Raw genomic sequence first — 26,623 nt, 5'->3', positions numbered from 1 at the left:
CATTCCCCACAAGATGTCACAATTAGGATAAACAACTCAAGCAAAAGACACCAAGTCTTCAGTCCTGCCCAGCTCAGTCCCTTCATGAGAAGCCTCCTGTAGTGTTGAGGCTGTCCCAATGGTACTTTGTCAAGCTCCCACGAAGGGTTCACTAGTACTTCTCTCAGCAAGTCTGGACTGCAGGCTTAGGCAGCTATGTAAAACGTAGCACATTTCATTTCAATACTGATTTCATGTCCAATGGGAAAACTCTACTAGAGGACTGGAGTGACTCACCCTGCCCCACTTTCATGACAATCTTCATAGAGCGTGTCTGGCAGACTCCACCTTCTCTATTCTCCAGGCCTTCCAGAGTCCCATTGGAAGTGGCTGCAGGGAAAAAGAAGACTCGGTTAAAGAGCATTTATTAAATGGAAGGGTCTTCAAGAAGGCAAGGAAAGAGGCATAGATTAATATGGGGATGGCACCCCAAAGAGTGGTTCAACAGTTACTCTGATCTCATGTCTGTGCTGAGCTAACCTGAAGGAATGGGGAGCAGTTTAAAGATGATTGCTTGTGTCTCTGCAGAAACACAGGGGGCTCCATGTCTCTTCAGCTGTGTTCTCTTTGCAAAGCAGTGGGATGCAGTGCTTTAGACCTTTATTCAATGGTTGGTCACCTCAGGCTAGTTGTTCAGAAAGGTCCCAAGGAAAACCTTGAGGGCTTCTCCTAACATTACCATCACAAAATTCTGTTTACAAACATCAGAGTAAGAGAATGAAACTGAACAAAGGAATTCAGGATACATATCAGGAAAACCTCCTGAGAGCAGGAGCCAGTTAGGCTACAAAATAGAATTATATAGGAGTCCTAGTAACAGTTTTTCCATCTCTCTCCTGATGTGTGCATTCATTCCACAATGTTCTCACCTCCCTCCCCACTTCTAGCCTTGGGTCAGGATATTTATGGGCTTCCTCATTCTACAGTCCTGAACACACAGTAAATGTTTAATACACCGAACTCTAGTCTTCTCCAAATCCCAGCTGCTCCGCCCCCCAGTTCCATTCACTCAAACCTCCAGCCCATTAAAATAGTTATCCTGCTGCTTGAACTGGTTGCTGAGCTGCTAATTAGATTGTACTCCAAGGAAAAAAGAGAGACCGAATCTGACAAAGGCCAAGGCTCCCACTCCACAGCCACAGCACAATGGGGATAAAAGCTATAGAGAGGCAGCCAGGGCACTGGAAGAGAGGAATGCTCTGGAAGCTGAACTTTCCAAGCCATAAACCAGAGAGATTCTCTCCATCACTTTGTCTCCCCTTAATAGGGAGCTTGTTAACCCCATGAGGACAAAACATGAAATGTTCTTTTCACCAACCTGTCGCTCTCCCCCTCTTAAGGCTGGTTAATGGCTTTCTGAGCAGCCTGGGGACTAGCCTAACACTTAAAGGGGCTGCCACGGCTCAGAAAAGCTGTGGCAGCTGATGGACAGACCCCAGCCGTCTTATGGAATAGGGTCTACAGGCATCTCTTCCCTCCTTATTACGGTGTCTCCTTCTGACCCATTCCCCTGCTCCAGCCCCATAGCAGCTTCTCCTCCAAGAGGCACAGTGCAGCACTCGCTGAGCTCAGATGATGTCTGGAATATGGGCTGCTACAGCAGCACAGACCAGTGGTCTGTCTATAACTTGATTATCCCTCCTCCTCCTCCTCGCGTCACTCGATAGGACTGGTCCATCTGTGCAGCATGGCTTCAAGGAGACGCCGCAGAGGAAGGAGACAGTTCTCACTCACACTCACTCACCTCTTCCCACCCATATTAAAAGGCTGAGGGGAGATTTCTTCCTGCCCCCAGCTGCTGCTGAATTTATACTCTGAAGCCTGAGGACTTACAGCCCTGAAAATGTTTACCTGAGAGCATGTCACAGTAGATGCTATTCTTACACCAAGTTTTTCCTTTAATTTTTTTTTTTTAAGGAGGATTGGGGGAGCCACTCCACACATGAAGTGTAAGCAGAGTCAGAATGAGCTCTCCCCTGGTGGTGAGCTGTGGAAAAGAACTTCAGGGGCTGATCTCATTTGCATGGGCACACCCACCTTGCCTAGCATGATGGGACTGCTTGCCCAAATAGTCACTTTGGCTGCTGTGGGATCCCCAGTCTCTTTATTATTGGGGCAGGAGTAACAAAGTGTTGTTATCTTGGTTATGTGAATCAAGGACAGAAGAACTGTACTTGGCATTTTATGACTGAGGGACTCACCCTCAACTAAGCAGCACTTGCTAGGCAAGGGACATGGATTCCAAAGCCCACTGAAAGGAGAGAGATTCAGAACAAGTATTTGTACATAGAAGTGGGGGCCCCTTCTGAAGGCCCTAAACATCAATTTGACCCCTTCTCTCTCCACTGTGTAATAACAGAGCTAATTTTGTCTCCATTAGGAATCTTGTTACAGGCTGCAGAGCTGAAATCGCAGGGCTGGTGGTTTTGATCAAGAGGACTGTCCAGGTGCACCAACACTGAGGCTCCACTCACCAAGAGCTGAAATCACTGAGAGCTGTGTTTGGGGGCCTGAAGATATATTGGTGAGTGGCTAGCGAAGAGGTGCAGCCAGCTGGGTGGCTAGTGGTGAAAGACTGTAGCAGAACCCACAGAGAGGCGTCGCAATCAACCTGAGCAGCCAACTATGTAAGGTGCCCCCATACCTTCCACCCACGCTGGGAGATGAACTTCTGAACTCCGGGGTTGCACTGACCAAAGGATAGAAACTGTGGGTGGGGTGACTGTTGGGTTGCTGAACTTAAGACCCTGAGGGGAAAAGGACACTGCCAAACTTACTTGGGGTGGGTCTTTTGCTCATGGTTTCTGTTATGAATCCTGTTTGTGGTGTTTCCCCAACATAATGCTGCATTGTTTCCCTCTTTTATTAAAAGGCTTTTGCTACACTGAGGCTTGGTCTACACTAAACCCCCAAATCGAACTAAGGTACGCAACTTCAGCTACGTGAATAACGTAGCTGAAGTTCGAAGTACCTTAGTTCGAACTTAACTCGGTCCACACGCGGCAGGCAGGCTCCCCCGTCGACTCCGCGGTACTCCTCTCGCGGAGCTGGAGTACCACAGTCGACGGCGAGCACTTCCGGGTTTGACTTATCGCATCCAGACAAGACGCGATAAGTCGAACCCAGAAGTTCGATTGCCTGCCGCCGAACTAGCGGCTGGGTATAGACGTACCCTCAGACAATGTGCTTGTGAGAGGGGAAGTATTGCCTCTTAGAGGCGCCCGGGGGTGGTGGTATATAATTGTCCCAGGTCACTGGGTGGAGGCTTGAGCCAGATTTTATTGGGTTATTGAAAAGGAACCTCTAGATACTGAACCCGGCTCTTGTTGCTGCCAACTCTGACGGGTTACATGAACCATAAACAATTCAGCACACAGTCAGGAAGGGTGGTCTTTCAGTTAAGCACAGGACTGAGATGGAGAAGATCTGGGTTCAGAACCCAGGCTCTGCCACATAGGCTGAGACACCCTGGCAAGTTCCTTGATCTCGCTGTACCTCAATTCCCCATCTGTAAAACAAGGACAATACCACCTCCTTTCTCCACCCTTTATCTGTTTTGCCTACCTAGATGCAAGTTCTTTGGGACAGGGACTGTATCTTACTATATATCTCTTCAGTGTCTAGCACAATAAGGCCCCAATTACGGTTGGTTTCTACAGGCACTACCATAGTGCAAATCATAAATAAAAGTATCTGGGAGACTTTTTTATTGCCAGGAATAAAGCTTTGCTGGTTATTTTTTGTTTTGCAACCATTTCATACCAATAAAGTACAGTACACACAGAAATTACTTTACAGACCACTTGAACACACTCATCTCTGAGCGCAGAAAAGAAAGTGGCTGTTTAACAGCACACAGCAACGTCAGGGCCACTTAAAAAGACAATGTTTCCCATGGTAAGGAAGCAGTCCTGAACCAGGCCCTTCATCACCCACACCTCATCCTTAAGGCTTATGGGCCCTTCATCGCCTCCTCTGCCCCCAGTGGATAATTCCCCTTACTCCTTGAGATGTGTGATAGGAACATGTGTGTATGCACAGTGTAAATTATACATATATAATTACACACTGTGCAAAGAATGTAAACTCAGAGCCCCAATGGATTAGAATGGCTATAATTTCAGGGCAGAAGTCAGTTAAACTCACATTAACTTTTTTTTGTTTTATGGTCTATGCAGATTTTAAGTCTCTTTTGTTCCTATGGGAGTGAAGTAAGGCACACACCTCTTGCTGTTATGGAGGAGAAAATGACACACCAACATGCTCAAGAGCCCCCTCTCGTGACTAGAGCAGCTCTGATATGCCTGCCTGTGTTGTGGCTAGGACTGGGGGTCATGTGTGGTTAGGAGCTTGATTAGACTGTATACAATCCTAGCAAGCACCATATAATTATCAAAAGAGAAACTGCTGTCTCTCTGAATTTAGAATGATGCCCCAGGATAATCCTGGCCCTCCAAGAGTGGGTGCTGTGGGTGGGAAGTGGAGTCCCTTGATATGGATCTTTTCACCTTTGCCTTCTGATCCCCGACCTGTCTGTTATACGGACGGCGCTATTGTAGTGCAAAACAGAATTTGGCCAGGATATCTGGGCTAATCCCCATCCCTAACTCCTGCACAGAGCACCATGGCATATTTAATAGTCAAAGAACAGGATAGGAGGTTTGGGCCTGAGCCCTTCTCTCCCTCTGTAGCACAAAGAGTCTTATTTTAAGGGGAAACACAGGAAACGGATTACATGTGGCTGACTGGAATAAAGGCATCAGGAATGCAAGGGAATCTTTAGTGTTACAAATCTGACTCTGTCTCAGCTAGGATGTTATGGGTAGCAGCAAGGGCCTGAAACAAAGTCTCTTTCTGAGTGACCCGACCCAAACAAATAGGGTTCCAGGATTGTTCAGTCTGGTGCCTTGGTCAGAGGATTCCAGTGATTCACAGGAAGGTACAGGCCTTCCGTAGTGTACCTAGTTAACAGCGCAATGCTTTGCACAGAGAAGGGGAACTGCCTGATGAGCCCACAGGAATCTGCTGATGCTCTGAAGCTGGTGATCAGATACTTCCTTAATATGAAATAGCTACAAATGTTTTTAGTGATCAGAAAGTTATCCAGCCACAGAGTGCCTTGATAACCCTCCTGTGGCACCAATTTCCCAGGCTACCAACTCTTCATTGCCTGAATTCTTATTTCACTGTGTGTTTGGGATTCACAGGCTGTTAGATTCATTAGGGGCTCTGTCACCATCAGCCCTAAGTCAACTGGATGGAAGGGCCGGGGAAGTTTCCCTTTGAGAACCATGCTAACTATTTCCATCTCTTGGTCAGGCCCTGAACTCAGACCCCTCACAGCAGCATAATTCCTCTGTCAGGACAAAGGAGTAGCTCCAGAAGAAGCATGGGTGCTGGAACTATATGGTAGGAATGCTGAGAGCCATTGAACCCAACTGTAAACCCTATATATAATGGAATCCACTTCAAGGCAAGGGTGCAGCAGCACCCCCAGTCCCAGCACCTATGGGGACAAGGAGAGATATGGTTCTCTCTATGCCTTCTCATCCTGCCATGTAAATTCTTCTAGAAAATGTGAAGCAGATAATCAGTGTTACTGGCCTCTAGCCCACTTTTACCAATTTACTATCCATGTTGAGAACTGTCAACTCAGTCCACCACTCAACCGCATCTGACGAAGTGGGTATTCAACCACGAAAGCTTATGCTCCAATACATCTGTTAGTCTATAAGGTGCCACAGGACTCTTTGTCACTCAACCTTTGCGTATCGGAAATTACAATCAACATACACAATAACATCCTGTGTTCCACACACAGGAGTGACAGGGTTCCCAATAAAACAAAGGGTCACTAGTGAGACAAGCAGGCCCATAACGAGTACTCTTCATTGAACTGACGAGCAGGCAAATGAGAGAACGGTGTTGGCGAGTTAGGGAGAGCTGTTAATTTCTCCTCAGAAACAGCAAAAAGAAGTTGGGTTCTTTGAAATCATCTGATCTACAAATCCTGAACTGCCCCTTTGTTGTGGGAAGACAGGACAATTACCCTATTTAGAGGGCTGGAGGGTCCACAGGACAAGTCAGTGGGCACCTTTAGGGACTCCATGATGCCTTGGGGATGGAAAGATGCCCGCACACTCATTCACCCTGCTGTGTCTAGGGTCCAGAATAAAAACAGAACTGACTATTGACCAAGAGCACAATTCTAAAACAGTTTCACATATAGGAAACTATACACACCCTAGCCTACCATTACAAGCAATGGGGCTATGGGAACGCAGCAAGTGTAAACTGTATTCCATACACCCATGGCAGTCAGTTCATCTCTGGTGGGCACAAGGCAAGATATTTTGTAAGATAAAAATCAAGGAACACTCCTTTCCTCTGCCCCCCTTGTGACTTGTTTATGGGAAGAAAGGGGGATTAGAAACAAAAGAAAATTTAAAACTGTTGGATACCTTTCTCCATCCATCGATTTCTACCCAATTACAGAGAAAACCATCCAGGTTCATAGGGTGCTCTACTCTGGTCCTTAGATCTAGGCAGTGAAAGCCCTTTAGATACAGGAGTACAATGGCCAGAGAAAGCTGCACCAGACGGCACCCACCAGAGCCACGGCAGCGGCTCCTGACAGAGAAAGAGGCTCACGGAAAAGATGGGTGCGAGCCATCTCTCTGGAACCAAAGAGAGCATTGGCAGGCATGGTGAAGGCAGGTGCCAGAGCCCGAATCGCCCCACTCCAGTCCTAAGAAGCACCATCAGCAGCCAGTAAGAGGAGATCAATCTGACCTGCCAGTGTAAACCACAACAAGGAGCTAGTGCTATAGCAGAGAAGTGAAGACCACAGAATATTTCTAAGTCGTGTAAGACATTCAACTACATGGTGTGTTTGTATGGCCCTGCTGTGATGAGCATCACCACCATGCCCTCTCCACAAGAGTATCAGTGCCACATCCTCAAGCCAAAGCAGCAGCAGCTGTGATGAGGAGACTGGATTAGTATCATGCCCCACCATGTTTTTTGCTGCAATAGGAAAAGTCCCTTAATTAGGATAAGCAGGAGCTCAGCAAAGCCAGCCTTAGTGGTACTGGCCATACCAGCATTTTCTTTTAGCCACATCAATTTCTGCAGGATTTTTCCTTCATTTGCCAGAGCAGGGAGTGGGAGCCCCCACTGTGCAAACTCTCTTTTCATGGACTTAAAGGGAGTTCAGCATTTGGTTTTGAGAGTTGTTAGAGGTCTCCATTCATCTCAAGGGAGAGTTAACTCTCAGACCCAGTGATAAGAATGTAATGTCAATGCTGTTAACTACATCACTGCTAATCAATTCAGGAGAAACAATCAGCTAATACAGAACTGTGAGCAGAGCTTGGGCTGTTGGTGGAGCATGCTTATGGCTCCTAAGCATACGGCAAATGGAACGTTGAGAGATGGCTGAAGCTCACCAATTGGCTCGTATGTGGGGTATTAACATGCCAGGTGGAGGTGAGGAGAATCCAGATACACAGGATTCTTCCTCTGTGTTCAGGTACTAGTAGCAGGAATGTCCTCTTTGTAGGGCCTTTCCCTGGGCCCCCTCATTCCACCTGGTCATGTCCTGCTCTCCAGTGTAAATGCTTAAACGGTGTACAACAGTTAGATTTTGGAGGATCTGAAGCCATGGAAGGCGTACCTGTTGGCAGACAAATGCAGGGGTCTTTTAACTGGTCAACTTTGGATGGAATAAGAGGTTTGATTTCTCTCCTGATTCCCTTTAGCAGGTCTCTGTTATGATTTGGGCCCCAATGCACAATCAACATGCTGAGACTGTAGCAAATCCAAACAGTTTTCCTTTTATTATTCTTAAATACTCTGCCATCTGTGTACAACAGCCTGACGCTACGTGCAGCCAAACACAGCACAGATACAATATGCAATCTGGCTCTGCAATCCCTCTTCCTCTTCTCCAGAAGTGTGTTCCCAACATATATAGCCTTCAGTTAGGGCCTTTGCTTTCAGTCACAATGTTTTTCTTTTCTTTTTAAAAAGGTGATTCCCCCGCCCCCGGCAGAGTAAGATCTGATGAGCTCCCACCTCAGAGAGCTTAAGAGAAGCTCCAAGTGTAGGAACATTAGGCTCTTCAGCCACAAGTGGCCCTGCAGCTTGGGAAGGGGAGGCTGGAGCAATTACACTCCAAGAAAAGAGCCCATTATCTAGCCAGATGCTAAGACATAAGAAGTAGGTTCCCCAACGCTAAGCGCCTATTGATCTTATGGTTAAAGGAAAAAACAGCTGCACCACAGCAACCCCACTGCCTCCCTGCACCCTCCCCCCTCCATTGGTTGTTCTGAATAGTGCGAGAGCGCATCATGGGGAATTTAAAAAAAGAAAAAGACGTGACTCCCAACTACACCCAGACAAGGACAAAACCCTCTAGAAGAACTTGGGTTGTGGTTTTGTTGTAACCACAGGGTCTGGGAGACTCAGGATTGAAATTCTGCCTATACGAGGCAGCTAATGAGCTACGGACAAGGAAACAAGATGGAGACCAGCCCTTCACCAACACCCAGAGGGAAGTGGAACCAACACATTTTGTCTAGTAATTTCTCTTTACACTTTTACTAAATTATCACAGATGGCTATTGTTTCAGCAATAGGTTCCTTCTGTCCCATCCCACCCATTACGATTCCCCCCACCTTCCCCATCTGCCCCTGTGCCTCATCTGTACCAGTCCTGCCCATCCCTTTCCAGTCTGGGAATCTAAGGAAAAGAGCAGCCAGCCCCTCTCTCTCTCTGCTTCCATCTACTTAGCTTTTTACATGCCCCATATCAGTATGGTAACCAAGAGCCTCTGTCACCTTCAAGAAGGCTAATCCGGAACTGCACCAGGCTGCCTTTGTGTTACATTTAATACATCAAATTCTTCATTTCTCTCAAGATGCAATTGCCTCATTACTCACTTGGGAACCCTAAGCTTTCCATACTCAAGGCTAGCATCAACAGCTCAGCAAATGACAAAGGCTTGTATCTAATGTATGTTAAACAGAGCAGACTATAGCCTTTTATTGTTATTTTAAATATGGAGAGGCAGGCTGGGGGTCTTCAGATCCCAGCCTGCAACATCCCATTGAGTAAGAAGCAGCCTGACAAAGGCAATGCTTGTAGATCTACCCCTTCAGAGCAAAGACAGAGGTAGTTGTCTGATCTAATCCAGGGGAGACTACAAGCATTCCAGAGCATGCTAGTTCTGGACAGGATGGCACCTGAAAAGGAACAGCCTGAAATTAAATTGATGCCTGCACCTAGATGAACTCTGGTGGGAGAGGGCAAGATGCTACAGACCAAACCTAGCCTAGAAATCTCACTCCAAAGCATAGCTGCCAAGGTCCCCCTGGTGCTCTTTCTTCCAGTGGCATGGTGCCTCTCAAACAGAGAGGGGTCTTCACTGAGTGGCAATTAGAGATGGGCAAAACAATTTTGGATGAATAGTTTATTCAACAATAAAAAATGCAGTTTTGGTTGACTCAAAACTGTTTGTGAATTTGACCCAAATAAATTGGCCATTCACAAAATGGCCAGCAGTGATGGTACTGATGGTGCTACCATCCCCTTATAGCCTTTAGCACAGTGGTTAGGGCACTCGCCTGGGATGGGGGAGACCCAGGTTTGAATCTCTGCTCTGGAACAGACCCAAAAAGAAATGTGTGTGATTGGCATGCCAGTTACTGAAAATGCTATGGCACCTCAAAAGACAAAAGCTGTAAACTAGTCTGCACTTGTCTTGGTCAAAACAGATTAAAAATCCCTAGATTCAAATAGTATTTCTCAGGTTAGAAGGCTCTGGACGGGCCAGTGCACGCAGACTCAGAACAGGGATGCCACAGGCCTGAGAGGTTTCTATACACTATAACCCTTGACATTTAAGGGCTCCCTTTAGGAAGATGTAATTCCTGGATTAAAATGCCTGAACTTTCAGATCTTTAATCACGGACCAAGCTTCCATGGAGTGAAAGCCAGGCTGAAGCAGGTAGTTGCAAGCCAGACTTGAGTTACATTCTGCACTCCCCCATTGTCCTGAGCAGACACTAAAGATGCACGATGCACACACACAGGTTCCCAGACAGTTTGTCCCTCTAGTCTCCATTGCAAGAACAGCACCTGGCAGCTGCCCTTTGGAACTGATTCCTGTCAACTATAACCCTTTTTGCAGATGCTAAAAGGAAACTTACTAAAGAAATGGGTCAGCAGAAACAGTCACTGCACCATCAAGTTTCAATACAGATGCTGCAGAGTGAAGAAAGTAGGATCTTCTCAACATCCAGAGACAGGAAAGACCTGGTACACTAAACTAGTTCATTCTCCTACGCAAGAAACAGGGCAAGATTGTTACCTGCAGTGTCTTCACCAATCCAGTTTTAAATATCCCCAAGTCACACACCTTCCAACACCTCCCTTGAGAGACCCACAGTCTAAGCACTTTAGTACAAATTGTTTCCACATTGCCAACTCTGAGCATTCAGAAACCATAAATTGCCGTCGCCCCCACCCCCAAAGCAAAAAAAATTAGCTAATCATGAGTTTTTAAAATGAATACGTTTTGGGTTCTTTTTGTTTGCTTTCGGGGTTCACATTTTCAGGCTTTCCTACACAGCCACAAGAGATAATGAAAACGGAGACTCTCAAAATCAGAGGACTCCAGAAGTGAGGTCTTTAAAAACACTGACTATAAGAGTTGGCCACGCTGCTATTTCCCAATATTCAATCTAACATTACCTTTGCTTGATGATATCACCATACCTCCTTATTTGTCCATGAGAGTCCTGTATACCCTGCTTCCATATGGGCCCCACTTGGAAGATGCAGTCTTAATAAGGAGTCTTAATGCTGGAGGCTCCATCAAGTCTTTATATTGTTCAGTTTCTCTTGCAAAGGGCTAAGCAACAGCCAGTATTTTACTACCGGGACAGTAAATTTTCACTGGGAACAGACATAGCAGCATGGCTTGGCGATATACAGTTAGTGCATTAGCCATTTACCTCCAGAGACCAAGGCTCAAGTACTCCAGCACTTGAACCAATACACAGCAATTTAAAATAACCAAAATAAAGATCTCTGAATATTTCAAGAGGCTGGAGTTGAGAGGAAAGTTCTTTATACTAATTAATACTCTATGTTGTGTGGCACTGGATAATAGGCTCATTAGAAATAACCTACATACAATACAAATCCTGCTTAGGGCACATTTGAACTAAATTTGGTGGCATCTGCCTAGCTTGTTCATGGAAAACACTACAAATCACCACCACCTACTGAAAATCAATTACAGAGCAAGAGAACTAGTTAGAGGTGCCTCAGCAGAGGTCTAAGGACAACACATCAAAGAATCCCGAGAGTAAATACACAGTGTGGCAGGGAAGGGCAGAACACAACAACAGTGCTGGTTCATGAGGAGCTGGGGATAGGCACCAGAGGTCCCAGGACATCTATGAAACTTGCACTTCATTGACGGCCCCAGCAGAGTGTTCTGGAAAGCAGGTTGGGCTCTGCTGAGCTCCTGGTGTGCTCACCTTTGCTCCAAGTGGATACAGTTGCCTTCTTCACAAGAGGGCTAATGTTTGGAGCGTCTCCTGAACTATGCACACTGTCTGGGAGCTGCTGCTAGATCTCCTGACAGGCACCTCTCAAACAGGAGGTTAAACTTGCCTGCCTTTTATGACACATTGAGATGGACTGCTTCCTGGCAGTCTGGAGAAGGCCTGCAGTGCAGAGACAGCCCTATCCCTGTGCTAGGAACAAAGATGCAAGTGGCCTTCTGCTGCCTCCACTATTTCCAAATAGTTTAATTCCCTCCGGTCCCCAACTATATAGCACCAGAGCCAATTCTACAAGTGTGTATCCAAGGTGAGAGGTGTGCCACCCCAGCTTGGGCTCTCTGATCAGGGTGACAAGGAGATGACCCAATATTACTGCAGCACAGATTCCAGTTTGGGTTGAAAAAGGTTCCCTTTTGTTTTCACAGAAAGCAACGAATTCTAGATGGAGATGGAAGAGACTATTAGGTTGTACCTAGTCCATTCATCAGTAACAAGGAGACCAAGGCACGCTCATTCCTGTAGTGTAACCTTCAGTGATTTGACCACATAGCCCAACAGCTAGGTTCCCACTCCTTCCATTGGGAGACTACTTCCTAACAAAATGGCATCTCTCTTGCTTAGGAAAGGCTTTGGTATGAAGGAAATGGGAATAGCCAGGGACAATCAAGAAACACATCATGTGTGTTACACCATTAAGAATCCAGGCTCTCTTTCCAGCTTGTGTTTATAGCTTCAGCAAGCTGCAAAACATCCCACAAAGTCACAGTAGCCTAACTTACAGAAAAGTTAGTTTAGATAAGTTTTGAAGACAATCCTAAAAGTACTGAAGTATACTGTGTAAAATATTATTTCACCTCCCCTTATAAAACAAAGGAATGAAATGCCAAAGTTACCATTAATGCAATGTTATTGTAAACACATGTACAAAGAAGTCAGGAAATTCAAATGCTGGAGTTCTCATACATTAACTCGGTCACATTTCTGATATATGATATGTTCTGTTGCGGTTCTTTGTTACACGTATACTGTGGATTAGAATTTTATATCAGCCACAAACTGCACAGTCCGTACAATGTGGAAGAGTTAGTTTTATACCCAAAATATTAAATTTTCTTGTTTGATTTCTTAGCCTTAACATTAGATATTCCTCACATTCCCGTTCTCCTGTGTGTGCTAAACTCCCTGGTTGGACCACATCTCCCATAATGCATCCTGGGAGTTGTACCCTAGCCAGGAGCCTGGCCCATAGAAGAAAAGAGGGACATGAGGTAATTGAATTACAGCTCCCAGGAGGCACCACAACAGCATTTCATATAAAAATATTTCTGGTTTTGGCTGTTTGGTTTTTTGGTGAAAAACTGACATTTGGTCTGAAAAGCTGACACTTCACAGAAATTCTTGTTTAACCAAAAACCCCATTTCCCATCAAAAACAGTTTAGATGGAGAATTTTTGACCAACCCTAATCAAGAGAAACAGCTACACTGCCTGTACTCTCACTAAAGCCAGAAAGGCTCTTTTTAATTGGCTCTGGGATCCTTGATCTGTTCAAACACGAGTCCTCAGCAACAGTCAGTGCAGGAGAAAAGTCCATGAGGCTGGGCAAGAAAGGCCTTGAGGCGTCCCTGTAACCTTCGCCTGGCTATCCCTAGCAGCACTGCACGTACCTGTTCATTTTAAAGCACTGCTGGGAGCGGGGCAGAAAAATAAAACCTTTATTGTCTTTTTAAAAGAAAAAAACCCAACAACAACAGAAGAGACATCAACTAAAGAGAAAGGTTACTCACAAAAGCTCTGTGGTGGCCCTGAGCAGTTATATGTCAGAATAAAGTGCCATATAATCCTCCACCTGATGCTCTGCCGGAGTCATTTGTTGGCTCCACAGGGACCAGGAGAGGAGGAAAGCACTTATTGAGTTTTCACAGGGTGTAAATCTCTCCGGTTAGGTAGCAAAATATCTAAGACAGTGAATAAGAAATTTGCTATTAGGGGAACAGAAAGATTCGTGTGGGGACACTGTCAACCCCCCCCCTCCCAGTTAGGCTAACGACTGCTCTTTGTGCGCTTTAATGTTAATAGCCTGCATAGAAGGAGATGCAGACATACCAACCATGAGCGACACTTTGAGACTGCCCTTTGAGACTGCAGCTGCAATACTGGGCTTGGTCTGGCCACCTCATTACCGGAAAGATACCAACAAACTGGCGGGTGTTCAGCAAACAACCACAGTTATCAGGGGGCTGGAAAAACTGATTTATGTCCAGAGATGCAAAAAGCTAAGTCTGTCTAGCTTGGCTAAGTGACAAATAAGGGGGAGAAAGTATGCAATTCTCCAAAGGGTGTAAACCATGAGAGGGGAAAGGAATTTAGGGGGGAGAGGACACACAATAAGGAGAATTCAAATTACAATTAAAGGGAAAATTTTGCATGAATATCAAGAACCACTTAGTGACAATGATTTATTTGAAGAGTCATTGCCCAAGGGAAGGGTTGGCAATCCCCTAATTTGGGACATTTGAAACTAGACTGGATGATACATAAAAAAGCATGCTGTTGGAGCCAGTCCTGCCCTGGTCCCCTTAGCGGAGCAGGATGGGTGTATGAATCAGACAGAAGTCAACACCCATCCTATCCTCCCCACAATGCAGTGTTCCGTTTATATCTTGATAATACGTTATACACTAACATCCACCACAGTAACATTAACAACGCTTGTGCCTGAAAAGTGGGGGAAGGGGAACAGAGGCTGAGTAAGCATGAGGAGTGTGTTTACTCCAAGGGTGAATTGGTCAGATATTTGACACCTAAAGCATCAAGGCACTATTATCTTGACTTTGAGGGGCTGTGCAAGGTGGTCCTTGGGGAACTAAATAAAAAGGCAGCGGAGAACTCTCTCCACAGGGAGCACTCTGGGAACTCTACACTTGTATGGATTCAACAACCCTCTTGCAACCTTCACCTCGTTTTGTGTGTTATGGAATTGTTTGGTTCTCTTAAATCTGCCCTAATCAAGCTCCTGGGGTGTACTTAACCTGAACAGAATTGCTCACTTGCCGTGTGTGTCTGAAAAGCAAGAGAAAATGTGGGACAGAGGAGACAGGTCGCTTCTTTCCCAAAATTAATACTTGATACCACACAAAAATGTTTCCTTCTCTCTTTTGGTCAGGGCACATGGGATATCACATGGGAGAACATAACCACCCAATGCACCCTGTCTTGTGCTCATTTTCAGAAGAATGTGGGGAGCCCTTCATTCGATCCCTCCATTAACCTTGCTGTTCTGCAGACAGCCATTGCTGCCGTAACTGGGGCTCAATTAGCTGTGTTAATACCAGCTCTGAGCTTCAAGCCTGGATCAAAGAGCACAGTCATTACATAGCAGCAGCAGGAGAAAAAATCATCACTCCCAGGGCAAAGGAACTTCAAAAAGCAACTAGGACTAATTCTCTCAGGAAAGACAAGCTTTTAAAGGCAGAGTACACAAACTGGAGAGTCCTCAGCAGGACACACACACAGTTTGAGAGGATTTCAAAATATAGATTATAGCCTCTACCCATTTTGGTCACACACCACATTAGCATCCACATCAACCAGCCTCCAAATGTGATAAGACTCCTCAGTCCCACACCACCCCTTCAGTTCCAACATGCAACCGCCCACAATGCACACATCCAATTTCCCTAAATCACTCACACACACACCCTTAACACAAACCTCAGAAGGATATAGATCTCAGCAGACCAACTTATTGTAAAGCCTGACATTTCTATATAAGGAATTTTGAGGTCAGGGTTAAGGTTGGGCCTTTGGGTGAGACTCTGAGGAACTAGATGTGTGCACTGTGGGTGGTGAAACTGATCCAAGTTTGTCAAGAGAAGGTAAGAATCAGAGTGCTTGTTTGGATGTTGTGTTGCTTTGTGAATCGAGGATGGGGAAGATCATAGAATCATAGAAGATTAGGTTTGGAAAAGACCTCAGGAGGTCATCTAGTCCAACTCCCTGCTCAAAACAGAACCAACCCCAACTAAAGATGTTAGTCATCTTAACTGACTAGCTTTAACTGTTATGCTTATAAGAAGCACACGGGATCTTTTTCAGGGGAAAAGGCAATACGCTGCATTTATTGAAGATACAACAATTAGCATATGCAGTCAATCACACCACACACACAATCTTGCCAGTCAATGTTATAGTTACCAGCCCAGAGTCCAGATCAATCTAGTGGCCAGCTAGGTTGATCATGGGTAGGGAGGAGCTGGGTTCTGTCAGTCGCGACAGGATGCTCCGGGGAAGTCTTGGCAGGATGAACCCAAAGTTTCATGGCAAGACACCCTTTTTATATAGTGATTTTTTTCATTGGGACCAATGAGTTCCGTCATGCTGTAATTAATTGTTGTTTGACAAGTGCTTGTTTTTTTAAAAAATTGTCCTTCTCATTCTTTATCACAGCTATTTTGTCCCCATTGATAGGTGCCTGTTTTATTTTTAGAGTCGTTAATCTGCCCTCCTCTGACATTTCAATGGGGGCATGTTGCAGCCTCCTGGCACCCTTGCGTCTGTTTTTGGTTTCTTCCTTGTACATTGGCTCAGCGATGGCCTTCAAACTTTTTTTTTTTTGTTATTAAACACATACATTCCTTATTCACACACAAAACAGAATTAATTTACACAGAACATTTTGAACAGTAACATCAAACTGCAATGCACAAGAAAACAATCATGGCATTCTTTTACTTATTTTAAAATGCTAAACCTACAACAAAATAGTGACCTTAAAATGTCTGTTACTGCCTTGAAATTAGCCCAGACACAGATTCCGGCTGATGCAGCTTTACCAAATGGCCCATTAGGCCATTCCTTTCTGCTATTCAGAAAGGGTGGCTGGCAGGATATGATTAAGTCATACACCAATACATTTAATACATATTACATTATTATATTATTTTTTATTTTAAATTATACAAAATACAAACAAAATTCTACTACAACTGAACATTAGCACGTTTGTGTGGGAATGCCCCTGACTTTTTAAATTAACAAGAGTCTAAATGTATTTGGTATAGAGAGCAGCCTTGTTCTGGTAAAGTCACCTGACAAGCAGAGACTCCTCTGCTAAGAGGGCAGCTTTTCTGACAAACTTCCTACAGAGAACAGCCTTATTCTGGGGGACCATACTAGGTACACCAAGCCAGGGTTGTCTGTGCTGACCTGTCACAGGCCCCCACAAGATGAAGGGGTGATAGACACATAGGGCAGGAAAGGGATAGAGCCAGGAGGACTAAAGTAACTTAAGGGTCTAGGTGCTGGGAAGCCAGCACTGAAGAATGGAAGTTCTCTGTGAAGTCCAGTGTTGTCAGCCTTTGTGGCTAGAAGCAGAAGTTATGACAAACCAAGTAGCTGTCTACACTTATATTTCCCCACAAATTCCCCTTGAAGGCCTCTTCAAAACTGCAAGCTTTTATCTTGAGGCTGTAAATGTTGCAGGAGCCCAAAAAACACCAGAAGCTCAGTCCAAAAGGACAAAAACAACAAAGAGGCCAGTGGCGCCTTAAAGACTAACAGATTTATTTGGGAATTAGCTTTTGTGGGTAAAAAAACCACTTCTTCAGATGCATTGTTTTTGTGGATACAGACTAACATGGCTACCTCTCTGATATTAGTCCAAAAGGAGTAATTTTTCAACCTTTCCAGTTCTACTCAGAAGGCTCTGAAGAGCATGAAAAGCACCTGGAGAATCAAACCAAGTCCTCATGAAGTAGTGAGAGTTTAAAAAGGGTTTCTGTGAATTTTCATGTTTAATTAAGGGACCACAAACAATCATTCTGGTGACGTCAGTTTTGTCCTCATCATGAAACAGCCATGCAATTGGCAATTTCTGGTTCAGAGAGGCCGACAACTGGAATAGCAGGAGGAGCAGTGGGAGCAGAGTGAGGCGCAGAGCTGAGTCTCAGCTCAAGACTGAAATAGCAGGGGAGAGCAGATCAGAGGTAAGTGACTGAAGTTTGCATAGTGCCCTATCTGCTGCATTATGCCTAACTACAGCAAAGTGCTATGAGTCATCTCAACTGTCATAAGCACTAAAAATTATATTTTTCTACCTAATGGGATAAGTCATCAGCTCGGTCTACAGAGAGCCCCAGCTGCAAGTTGGAAGCATTTTTTTCTTGGAAATATTGAGACTTCAGAGTGAGCAGAGAAGAGTCTGCTCCCATAACTGAATCTAGATAGATTTTACTTTCACTTAGAACTGCACCAAACATTGTGGCATCAGGAAGAGAGGTTTCCCCATCAGGAATTTCATGGAGTCTACACAAATCTCACACTGAAAAAGCTTCCCCTGAGAGCAAAGGTAAGTGTAGGAAAGGGCTAGTGAAAACTCAGTCAAATTTGCCCAGCTCCTAAAGATTTAAAAATGATGGTGCCATTACCATTTACTCTGTTCTGTGCAGAAGCCTCCCCTCCTTCCCAAGCAGTAGATCAAAGTTCTGGGTATTTACCTCCTGGTTGAGTGCAGGGACACAGTCCCTTTCTGATAGGGCTTTTCATCCCTGTTAGTGCTATGAAAGGCTCAGCTATGAGATCAGCTGCCAAGGGCTGTACAGGGACAACTCTGAGCTGGAAAGGTCAGGAGGGAGGTGGAGAAGAGAAAAGAGGCAGAGGCTTAAGAGACAGGGCTCAATAAAATCACATTTACTCTGGTCACGGTCTTCAGACAAGCTTCCAAGACAAGTAACCATGTGTCATCTAACAGCCATTATTTGGGTTTGACACATCCACCGCATACACAGGCTTTGAAATTCTGAGACAGACACTAAACAGGCCATTTGTCTTCACGTCAGTAGATTGGGCACTCCCACACATTCGATCACAGCACCTCCAGGGGGAGAGGAGAAGTTGCAAGCATCCTATAGCCACTGCTCCATCACTCACTGCCTATTGCAGCGCTTGATGGGACTGGAAAGGCTGCAGGTCCATCCACTCAACACCACACAGATACGGCTCCTACCCTACTCTCTAGAGTCTTCCTGCTGGGAAAAAAGCGGGGTAGCAACCCTCATTTGTGACTCCATAACAAGGTCCATGGTGAGAAAGTAAACAATGTCATCTCCTAGATACCAGAACACTATAAAGGGTAGTGGATATCTTGAAGTATCTGGAGAAGCACTCAATGGTCATAAGCCTTGTGGAAATGACCACGAGTACATTAAGATTCAATTAAATCAAGAACGGTTTCAGGAACCTAAAGAAAAAACTTAAATGACTTGGAGAGATCCCTCTGGCCCCAAGCACTAGTGAAGACAAACCAATACTGGAAACCAACTGATTGTGCCACTGGTGCATAAAAGATTTTGATTCACAACATTGCAACGCCTTCAGAGAGAAGTAGTAACTTTAGATTAGTCTGCACTCCAATAGGGTGCCAACCTCCTAGGGTCAAGCTGCTTAGGGGGCTTTATTTACAGAAATCTCCATTTACAATAGACTCCAAGCACTTCAACTTTTAACTTGGTAAATGAGGAGCTTTTAACTGAATTAATCTGGCATGTACCTCCACCATATCAAACAAGTTGTTATGGAATAGAAAAATGAAGAGTACTGATATATTAAGGTATGTAAACACATGTAATCAGAATGGGAAAACAAGCAAGGAGAACTGTCACTGAATGACAAACTGCCACCTGCTGGGATGATTCTATGTAACTTGAATATTGATATAAACAGGTGCAATCTATTTAGGAGAGACAAAGGGAACATAAGAACGGCCATACTGGGTTAGACGAATGATCCATCTAGCCCAGTATCCTGTCCTCCAACTGTGGCTAGTGCAAGAAGCTTCAGATAAAATGAACAGAACAGGCCAATTTATCCATCCTCAGTCCCAGCTTCTGGCAGTCAGAGGTTTAGAGACACCCGAGCATGGGGTTGTGTCCATGACCATCTTGGCTAATAACCACTGATGGGCCTATCCTCCATGAACTTTCTAATTCTTTTTTGAACCCAGTTATACTTTCGGCCTTCAATGCATCCTCTGGCAACAAGTTCCACAGACTGACTGTGCGTTGTGTGAAGTACGTTATGTTTGTAGACCATCATCATATCTTCCCGTTGCTGTTTCTTTTCTAAGCTGAACAGTCCCAGTATTTTTTTTAACCTCTCCTCATACGGAAGCTGTTCCATAGCCTTAAAATTAATCATTTTTGTTGCACGTATCTGTATCTCTTTCAATTCTAATGTATCTTTTTTGGAATGGGGTGACCAGAACTGCAGATGGTATTCAAGGTGTGGGAGATGCCATGAATTTATATAGTGGCATTATGATATTTTCTGTCTTATTATCTACCCCTTTCCTAATGGTTCCATAATATTTTGTACGTATAGTTGGGGATTATGTTTTCCAATATGTATTACTTTGCATTTATCGACATTGAATTTTATCTGCCATTTTGTTGCCTAGTCACCCTGTTTTGTGAGATCCCTTTGTAACTCTTTGCAATCTGCTTTGGACTTAAGTATCCTGAGTAATTTTGTATCTGCAAACTTTCCAAGTTTACTGTTTACCCCTTTTTTCAAGTATCAGGGGCTAGCCGTGTTAGTCTGTATCCAAAAAAACCAACAAGGAGTCCAGTGGCACCTTAAAGACTAACAGATTTAGACATAAGCTTTCGTGGGTAAAAAACCTCACTTCTTCAGACCATTTATGAATGTGTTGAACAGCACTGGTCCAAATATAGATCCTTGGGGGCACCCCATTATTTACCTCTCTCCACTGTGAAAACTGACCATTTATTCCTGCCCTTTGTTTCTTAACCCTTAACCAGTTACTGATCCATGAGAGTACCCTCTCTTATCCCATGACTGCCTACTTTGCTTAAAAGCCTTTGGTGAGGGACCCTGTCAAAGGCTTTCTGAAAATCCAAGTACACTATATCTACTGGATCACCCTTGTGCACGTTTGCTGACTCCTTCAAAGAATTCTAATAGATTGGTGAGCCATGATTTCCCTTTACAAAACTTGTGGTGACTCTTCCCCAACAGATCATGTTCATCTATCTGTCTGATGATTCTATTTTTTACTATAGCTTCAACCTGACTGGTACTGAAGTTAGGCTAACTGATCTGTAATTTCCAGTATCGCCTCCGGAGTCATCTTTTTTTTTTTAAAACAGTGTTACATTAGCTATCCTCCTGTCATCTGGTACAAAGATTGATTTAAGCAACAGGTTATATACCACAGTTAGTAGTTCTGCAATTTCATTCTTAAGTTCCTTCAGAACTGACCTAGTGTCTTATTACTGTTTCATTTATCAATTTGTTCCAAAACCACCTCTATCGAACCTCAATCTGGGACAGTTCCCCAGATCTGTCACCTAAAATAAATGGCTCAGGTGTGGCAATCTCGCTCATATCCTCTGCAGTGCAGAGTGATACAGAAAAATTCGTTTAGCTTCTCCACAATGGTCTTGTCTTCCTTGAGGGCTCCTTTAGCAGCCTGATCATCCAGTGGCCTCACTAATTGTTTGGCAGGCCTCCTGCTTCTGATATATACTGAAAATTTTTTAAATATATCTTTTTGTCTCTAATTACCACTTTTACCCTGTTTAGCCACGTGGCATTTTTTTGTCCCTCTTCATGTTTTTTTTTTTTTTTTTTAAGTGAATACACATAAGAGGCTCAAACTATATGGGGTTTTTAAAAAGTTTCCATGCAGCTTGACGGCATTTCATCTGTGTGACTATTCCTTTTGATTTCCATTTAACTAGCTTCCTCGGTTTTGTAGAGTTCCCCTTTTTGAAGTTAAATGCTACTATGGTGGTCATCATTGATATTCTCCTCCCCCCTCGTCTTCCCCCCCAAAAAAGAATGTTAAATTTAATTACATTATGGCCACTATTACTGAGCGGTTCAGCTATGTCCATCTCTTGGACCAGATTCTGTGCATCACTTAGGACTAAATCAAGAATTGCCTCTCCCCTTGAGGGTTCCAGGACTAGCTGCTCCACAAAGCCATCATTAATGGTATCTAGAAATTTCATCTCTGCACTCTGTCCTGAGGGGACATATTTCCAATCAATACGGAGATAGTTGAAATCCCCCATTATTATTGAATTTTCTGTTTTTGTGGCCTCTCTAGTCTCTCTGAGCATTTCGCAATCACTGTCACCTTCCTTGTCAGACGGTTGGTAGTATATTCCCACAGCTATACTCTTATTATTCAAGCATATAATTTCTATTCATAGACATTCTATGCTACTGCTTGATTCATTTAAGATTTTTTACTATATTTGTTTCTATGCTTTCTTTCATACATAGAGCCACTTCCTCACCAGTGCAACCTAGTCTGTCATTCTTATATATTTTGTACCCTGGTATTACTGTGTCCCATTGATTATGATCATTCCACCAAGTTTCTGTGATGCCAATTATAACAATATCCTCATTTAATACCAAGCACTGATGTTCACCCATCTTTGTATTTAGACTTCTTGCATTTGTATACAAACACTTATAAAATTTGTCAATATTTAGTTGTCTGCCTTCAGACTCTTGTTTGACTGCTTCTCTTCGGTTCCTACCTGTACAATATCAACGTCTATCCTCACCTCTTTATTAGGATACAGAAATGTCTCCTGTAATAAATCCTCCCTGTGTCTGTCTGAAGCCTGTGCTTCTCCACACCTGCAGCTTTCCTCAAGCCCTTAGTTAAAAAACTTTGACAATTTTAATTTTACATGCGAGCAATATGGTTCCATTTTGGTTTAGATGGAGCCCATCCTTCTTGTATAGGCTTCTCCTTTCCCCAAAGGTTCCCCAGTTTCTACTAAACCTAAATCCCTTCTCCCAACACCATCGTCTCATCCACTCATTGAGACCCTGTGGTTCTACTGGCTGTGTGTGTGGAACTGGAAGCATTTCAGAGAATGCTACCATGGGGGTCCTGGACTTTAATATCTTACCTAGCAGCCTACATTTGGCCTCCAGGACCTCTCTCCTATCCTTACCTATGTCACTGGTGCCTACCACTACCACCGGCTCCTCCCCGATATCACACAATTCTGTCTAGATGTCTTGAACAAGGGGAAGAGGAAGTGGAGAGGACATGCTTGCGTCAAAAATACTGACGATTCAGAAACAGAATGGAATAACTGATGTTTTGATTATTACACAAGAAATTAAACAAAAGGCATCTGAACATCTGGGCTGTAAAAAACCAAGAACAAACATTCTTGGCCCACCTCTAGAAGTACTCAAAGTTGCAATGTGACTCTCATGGGGAATTTTAACTACCCAGATAGCTGTTTGTGATCTCCAACAGCCAAACATTCTTGAAATGTGCTTAAGGTACAAAAGACTACTTTGTACTCCAGAGACTCCAGCCACAGAAGAAACCACCCAGATCAATGCTGATAAGGAAGAACCAATTGAGAATAATACACAAGATTGATATCAATGACTGTGAGACACTTACATCACCACAGGAAAGAATGGATATCCCTGCATTGCTTCATTTTGTGTTTTAATTTTCCAGGATAGCAAATCTGGGGTAAGTTAAACAATTTAGTGAGAGATGTGATGGGAAGTAGTATTGAAATGTGAAAGTGCAGAATATTGGGATATCTTAGGACATCATTAAAGTAGAGACTACAATTTGTCTGAAAAAAAGAAGAATGACCCAAGTGGCTTCATGAGGGGTTGGTTTAAAATTTGGAAGGAAAAAAACAAAAACCCACATATAGGAAATAGAAACAAGTGGAGGCAACTGAACTAGAATACAAAATTAGTTAAGTCTTATAGGGGAAAAGATTAGGGAAGCATAAAAGAAGAATGTGTCCATGGTAGCTAAAAGAACTAAGAAAAGTAAGATGTTTACAGATTAACTATTGATTAAAAACAGGTAGATAAATATCTGGGAAAATGTTAACATAATGAGTTTTTCTGGACAAACCACATCCTAATATGCTAAAGGAGCTGATTAAAATCTTTGTGAGCCAATGCAAGAGAAGGTAAGGCACATTAATTACATTTACGATTGATACTAAATTGAGAAGAGCTGTAAACACCAGTGAGGACAAATATACAACACACAAGTACTTAAGACATTCAAATATAAGGGAGAAGGCAAGAGATTTAATCTGGGGAAAGGCAGCTAATACTTCTAGAACAATACAATCCCAAACTCAAGTATTTGAGGGATAAGGAAAAACTTGGAAAGTAGCAAAGGCTGAAAGAGGCCTGCATCAGACCAAGAACTGTCTGACTGTTCAACACCAAGCACAATTCCTCCAGAAATCACTACACTAAAAATAAATAGATGGGGTGAAAGCGGAAAGCAAATTAAACAAATACTTCTAAAGCTAAAAGAGACATTACAGACTGAAAAGATTCAGTACATGGAAAGTTATCCAAATTGTAATCTATCACTTTAAAGGCTATGGGTTTTTTCCTAGCCTCAGTTGCAGACTCTGGGATCTGTAGAAAAGTGTAATCCGGACTTAGCAGTCAGTTTTGCAGGCAACCTGGCCTTGAGCAAGGTGGGGTGAGTCATGTCTCTTTGCCTAATGGAACAGCCTGCTTTGCCCTGTTTGCTTTTGGTTACTGTGTGTTCTCGTTCTGGATTCTAAGGATGAAAACAGCATTATGTATGTTGGAATCTTCCAACGAGAATATTTGATGTTTCTATCTCACTTCTCTGAGAGCATGCCATGAACATAATAAAAGGACATCTCTAGTCCATCTCCTTACAAATGCATGTGACAACAAACGAAGCCAATGCATTTTTGGTTTGTACCACAGAGACATTGCATCATGGGACACAGCTAGTATTTCCTCTCTCTATACAGCTTTGGTGCCAATACACCTGAATTAGTACACTTATTTCTGGGCACCTCATTACCAGAGATTTCCAAATTGGAGCAAGTTCAGAGGAGCAGAAAAAATAATTAAGACCTGGAGTAAGTTAGTAAGATAAAAACTAAAACTGAAAAGCTGTCCTGGTGTTTACTGGAGGAGGAAACCATAAGGGTCTACAAATATTTGAAGGGTGTAAACATCGGAGAGGAAATTATTTAGGGTGACACAGGGGTGCAAGTAGGTGAGGTGGGCTGGAGTTAACAAGACACAATTTAGGCTGAATATAAAAGTTCCTGAGAGTGAGATCTCTTATGCTGCGGAATATAGTCTCCCAAACCAAGTGGTGTAATCAATGTGGAATAGTAAACCAAAGCACTAGTACTTGCCTTAGGCCCCTGCTGCAGAACCTAACCCCTCTGCTGGCTTACCAAAATGGTTTACCAAACGTTTGCATGGCAGGGGCTGTTTGCTAATCCATTATTTGGGACCTCAGCAGTAAAAACGTTATTCAGAGTCAGCTGCTGCACAGCTAGAACCAAGATGGCCATGCCCTGCTACAGCTTCCTCTGGATCCTGCCCTTCCCTCCACAACTGACAGATTCCCTGTCTGGATTCTCTTACAAGTAGAAGACAGGCGTTAATCACGACTGGATTACAGGTCCTACCTTCCACTTCCCATGGAGAAAGGGGCTGGGACAGGGGAAACTAGCAAATGCCACAAGTAAATCGGCACCCATATCTTTCATTCTGCTGTTCGATGGTGTGAGTGGTGTATGCTTTACTGTAGGGCATGGCCTTTTGAGGAATTTTCTCCTCCTTCAGAGCCAAACCACCTACCATAATCCCCACACAGGACCCCAAGGAGGTCCCCTTCTTTCATTCCTACTTCCTGGTGTCTCTCAGCACTGGGGCCTCTATCCCCACTGGCCACATGGAGGCGTGTTAGAACGGATGTGTTTGTGCATCCTCCACCAGAAGGGGTGGGAGGGGGAAAAATCACAGCTACCGAGGCCACACCCTTCAACTCTTCCCAAAAAGCCACCAGCTAGAAGAGTTGACCCATGACTAGAGGGGTCAGAACAGCTTCCACTCATACATCACTGCCCTGTGGAAACTAGGGTGATTTTGCATGGAGGGAACAGGACACAAGATGACAAAGGACTTCCTGCCAAGGTAGCTTCCCACACCTACACCAATTGTTGGGAACTTGCCATTTGTTTGCAGGTGTTGAAGAGCTGCATGCCCCTTTTCCACCCCCCAACAGAAATCCAACATCCCATAAACTCGAGCCCCCGACATGCAGAAGTGTTGTGCCATCTGCTTACTGAAGTACTTACAGAACAAAGTGGGAATTAAAAAATACAACCCTCGTTCATGTTTGTTCTCAAGGCTCCAGTGCTACAGGGTGGGCCCAAGATGCTCAGCTCAAGGTGCTGCTCTCCTGTTGCAGCCCCAAGGAGACTTTGGCCAAAGTGTGGACACACAGACGAGGGTTCTCATGCCTTATTCTTTCAGAAAAGGATTCGGAGAGGAATCTTCTTCTCTGCCTAACCCTTAGAGAAAAGATGCTTTTAATGAAAGCCTTAAAATGGTATTCGAGAGCTTGGCGCTGGGAGTCCAAGGGGATGGAGAGAGGTTATGTTAGCTTTCAAAGGCCTTTTTGATTGCTAAGCAGTCTAAGCTCAGGGCTAGGCAGAGCCCCCAGATGATGAAAGTGGCCCTAAACGAAGCTTGGCATATCCAATGCGGCTGTGAGGGGGGGGAAAGAAGGGGGGGCAGCCACTGAATGAGGATGAACCCCAGGAAGCTCTCTCGCTCCAATGGCGAGGATTTTCCAGCTGGCCTTGGGAAGCCAGTGCCTGGGCAGCCCACGTCATGCTGCTGTCCATGCTCCTTTCCGTTTGAACACAGCTTCCCTAAGGCTTAAAGCCGCCAGTAAATGAAAAGGAAGAAAAAACCTTTTGTGTCTCAAGGCAAGTTTGAAAGAAAAAAAAAAAAAATGAGAACATGTGGGTGGTCTGCATGGGAGACTTTTGACTTTGTTTTTTTGGCTATTTTATTCCTTGGCAGAGTGAGTTCCTGGGGTTTCTCGGCAGAAGGTACAGCCAGATCACAGGAGCATCTTCAGCCCACCCAGGGGCCAAAGGTCAGTTCACAGC

At 44.1% G+C, this 26,623-nt stretch overlaps 1 protein-coding gene across 1 annotated transcript in view; it reads right to left on the bottom strand.

Annotated features, from left to right (window-relative positions):
• Positions 1–26,623, bottom strand: part of EFNB1 (ephrin B1) — a 118,047-nt gene that overhangs the window by 15,297 nt on the left and 76,127 nt on the right. Inside the window, exon 3 of the mRNA XM_005284521.5 lies at positions 277–369. Within this exon, the coding sequence (XP_005284578.1) occupies positions 277–369 (93 nt within the window). The remainder of the gene's footprint in view (positions 1–276; positions 370–26,623) is intronic.

The sequence above is a fragment of the Chrysemys picta genome, chromosome 9 (genome assembly GCF_011386835.1).
Source record: "Chrysemys picta bellii isolate R12L10 chromosome 9, ASM1138683v2, whole genome shotgun sequence".
Lineage (NCBI taxonomy): Eukaryota > Metazoa > Chordata > Testudines > Emydidae > Chrysemys > Chrysemys picta.
Note: the sequence above shows the minus strand (reverse complement) of the source record. Positions and strands in the feature narration are given on the sequence as shown.